At 51.4% G+C, this 4,142-nt stretch overlaps 1 protein-coding gene across 1 annotated transcript; it reads right to left on the bottom strand.

Annotated features, from left to right (window-relative positions):
• Nucleotides 1-426: 426 nt before the first annotated feature.
• LOC146872145 (uncharacterized) lies at nucleotides 427-909 on the bottom strand. The gene has a single exon (XM_085664334.1). It carries the CDS (start codon nucleotides 907-909, stop codon nucleotides 427-429), a length of 483 nt encoding a protein of 160 aa, XP_085520460.1.
• Between the last annotated feature and the right edge of the window lie 3,233 nt (nucleotides 910-4,142).

Consider the following 4,142-nt stretch of genomic DNA (forward strand, 5'->3'; position numbering starts at 1 on the left):
TGGCATTACTTCAGGATGGCGCAACTGCTTCTTGTCCCTTAACTGGACACCCTCTTCGGCTCTAAGTGGCAGGAACCAGGAGCAAAGTTGGTGGCTCTTCTATGGGCCACCCATCTCCTTCTTTTTCTTGCTTAAGATTGACCTGACGTACCAGGCCACCTAGTTCCACTCCTTCTGCCCACGCAGCATTTTCTCGACGACGTTGTCCGGCGAGATGTCTCCAAGGACTTGCTCCAAGGCGAGTCGTTCGACGCTCCACCTAACACATATGAAGAATGTGTGGTGGGCGTCGTCGACGGTCGAATCGTCACACGGGCAGTTGCAGTCAGCTACTTTCCTCATTTTTGAGAAGTAGGAGCAGAACAGACCATGCCCTGCCAAAAATTGAGTGAGGTAGAAGTCGACCTCTCCCACCTCTCTGTTTAGTCAGCTGTCTAGCCGACTGATGAGTCGAGCAGTCCATCTGCTCCTACGTTTCTGCTCCCATCTAATTTGCCAGGCCTTGATGCTGATAGACTTGGCGAGCATTGCTGCCTTCTCCTTTCCCATGACAAACCTTTGCTGGTGAACGAATTTCCTCTCCTGGGCTAATAGATCGATCGGGATTACCCCGGCGAAAACTAGCACAGCCGGCTCTGAGACCGCGCGGTAAGAGCACGCGATTCGGAGGGCGCCCCTCCTCTGTATCGCGTCTATGCGCTTGCGGTATTTCTGTTTTCTCAGCGCCTCGGCCCATACTTCTGCATCGTACAGCATCACTACTTCGGCGGCACGCATCAGTAGTCTCCTCATGCACGGCCGGGGACCGTAGACATTGGCCATGAGCATTCCCATTGAGGCTACAACTTTGGCCGCCTTGTCAGCTGCCCTGATAATATGCTCACCATAGTTAAGCTTGTTGTCAAGCATAACCCCGAGATATTTGACAGCCGACTTAGTCTGGACCGCTGTGTCTCCTACAATGAAGCTGCGCAAGGTGCTGATGAGCTTCCTCGTAAATAGCACGATCTCTGTGTTCTAGGCTGCTAGAGATATCCTGTGGTCTTTCATCCACGAGGTAACTCTCCGCATGACCAGGTTGAGCAGTAACTTTGCCTCCTCCGTGTCTCTTGCGGCTATGACAACTGCAATGTCGTCTGCGTACCCAACCAAGAAAGTACCTTCTGGGACTGCCATAGGAAAGATACCGTCGTAGAATATATTCCATATATTCGGTGCCAGTATGGAGCCCTGTGCTGCCCCCGATGTCAATTCCAAGCTTCTTGGACCATCAATCGTGTTGTACACTAGGAAGCGCTCGTTTAAATTATCGTCAATAATTCGGAGTAGGTACTTCGGAACGCCGAAATTACGTTCGAGCGCTTCCCTTGCCAGGTCCCACCTGACGGAGTTAAAGGCATTTCTCACGTCTAAGGTGGCCAGCAGGCACAAAGGTCGAGTTCGATGATTGCCTCGCTCCATCATTTTAGCGGAAGCGACCACCACCTGGACTGCGTGGATTGATTAATCCAATTATAAAGATCTTTGGGGCACAAGATCAATGAGTGCTAGGTGAGCGAGCATACGTGCTTCTTGTGAACAAATGGCGTTGTAGAAACTTGGAAGAAACTGGCAGAATCAAGGGCCTGCAAAGCTTTCCAGGAGGCCCTTGCAACAGCCAACAAGAGGAAAAAAGGATGAGAGTACTACAGAGTAATCTGAATAGGAGCAGGACGGCGCATAACGTTCTAGCCCAGCACTGCTCTGAGAAAAATGCCGATATTATTCTAATCAGTGAACAGTACCAGGACAGAGCAAGAGTAGAATGGTACACAGACGAATTGGGCACCGCGGCCATCTTGATCCCAGATGCTAGACTAATACATGTGTCGGACCAAGGATCCGGACGTGGTTACATTTGGGTGAGACATAACTTGACGACATATGTCAGCGTATATATCACCCCGAACGACCGGATAGACGACTTCCATACCAATCTGGACGTTCTGGAAGACGCGCTGCTGGAAATGCAAGGGGATTTCATTATGGCTGGAGACCTCAATGCCATAGCTTTGGAATGTGGGGAGACAAGGCCGGACTCCTGAGGAAGACGAATCATGGAGGTGACGTCGAGACTTGAGCTATCAGTACTCAACACAGGATCGACGTCAACCTTCCGCAGGACTGGCAATAGAGAGACGATCCCGGAAGTCTCTCTAGCCAAGGAACACCTTGTGGCAAGAGTCGCAAGCTGTCAGGTGTTCGAGGATTATAACGGGAGTGATCATCAGTATATCCTATTCGATGTACATGATAGAAGGCCAGCCGTGACAAGTGTAAAGCGACACCCCCGGTGGAACATTGCAAAAATGGATCGAGAAAGGCTGTCTTCGGTCATAGAGGAAGGATGGAGATCCCAACAAAGTACTTCCGCGAGTCTATCGCCACTCGCACAAGCCAGATTATTAAGCGCAGCAACACCAAATCAATGTAGTTCATCCAAAAGGCTTGCGCGATAACGGTGCCAAAGAATGGCACGAAACGGCACAGGCGCCCTGTATACTGATGGACGAACGATATTGCAGATCTTCGTAAGAGGTGCTTAAGGCTACGCCGTTTAGCACAACGATCGAGGAGACGCGACCACGACGCTGCTCCTTTGGCCGCAGACTACCAAGCGGCCAAGAAAGCCTTGAAGAGGACCATCAATGCCAGTCAACGACGGTGCTGGAAGGAGCTGTGCCTGGATGTCGACTAGAATCCGTGGGGATTAGGGTATCTCATCGTCACTCGCAAGCTGGGGACTAACACGCAAGGGACCCCTCATGACGCGAGGACGTTGGATCACATACGTTGGATGCATACTCTATTCCCCTCACAGCCGAAGAGAGAGATCAGCTTGGTTTCTCCCGGCATAATCGAGGTAACGCAATTCACGGTAGAAGAGCTACTCAGGACCGCATCTTCTATGCGGAACAAGAAAGCTCCAGGTCCAGACGGACTTCCAGCAGAAATAATCAAAGTCATCGCGCAAAGTCACCCTGAGCTCTTGCTGAACATGTATAACATGTGCCTCAGGGGGGGCATCTTCCCCGCTCCATGGAAGAAAGCGAGGCTTGTGCTCATTAGCAAGGGCAAGGGTCCAGTAGGGGCAGCCTCATCATACAGGCCTATTTGTATGCTCGATACTGCTGGAAAACTCCTGGAGAAGCTTCTAAGACCAAGGCTGCCCGCAGCCGTGAAGACAGCGGGGGATCATGCCACCCGCCATTACGGATTTCGATCCGGCCTCTCCACCATCCACACAGTGAAGGGGGTTGCCACAGCCGCTAAAATGATGGAGAGAGGGAATCATCGAACTCGACCTTTGTGCCTGCTGGCCACCTTAGACGTGAGAAATGCCTTCATCTCCGTCAGGTGGGACTTGGCAATGGAAGCGCTCGAACGTAATTTCACTGTCCCGGAGTACCTACTCGGAATACTCGGAGACTATCTGAACGAGCGCTTTCTAGAATACAATGCTGGCGATGGTCCAAAAAGCTTGGAGTTAACATCGGGGGCAGCCCAGTGCTCCATACTGGGACCGGATATTTGGAATATTTTATACGACGGTATCCTACGTATGGCAGTCCCTGAAGGCGCTTTCTTGGTTGGGTACGCAGATGACCTTGCAGATGTCATAACCACAAGAGGCACAGAGGGGGCACAGCTTCTGCTCAACCAGGTCATGCGCAGAGTCATCTCCTGGATGGAAGACCACGAGCTATTCCTGACAGTCCAGTAGACAGAGATTGTACTACTTACAAAGAAGCCCAACAGCACCTTGCGCAGCTTCATTGTAGGAGACAAAGAGTTCCAGGATAAGTCGGCTGTCAAGTATCTGGGTATAATGTTAGACAAAAACCATAATTATGGCGAGCACATACTCAGGGCAGCCGACAAAGCGGCAAAAGTAGTAGCCTCACTGGGCATGCTTATGGCCAATGTCAATGGTCCCCGGCCGTGCATGAGAAGACTTCCAAAGCGTTCCGCCAAAGCAGTGATGCTGTACGGTGCGGATGTATGGGCCGAAGAGCTGTGAAAACAGAAATACCGCAAATGCAATGCCGCGGTACAGTGGATGGGCGCCCTCCGAATCGCGTGCTCTTACCGCACGATCTCAG

This window comes from Vespa mandarinia, unplaced genomic scaffold (assembly GCF_050613455.1).
Source record: "Vespa mandarinia isolate Hongniang unplaced genomic scaffold, ASM5061345v1 scaffold_41, whole genome shotgun sequence".
Classification (NCBI taxonomy): Eukaryota; Metazoa; Arthropoda; class Insecta; order Hymenoptera; family Vespidae; genus Vespa; species Vespa mandarinia.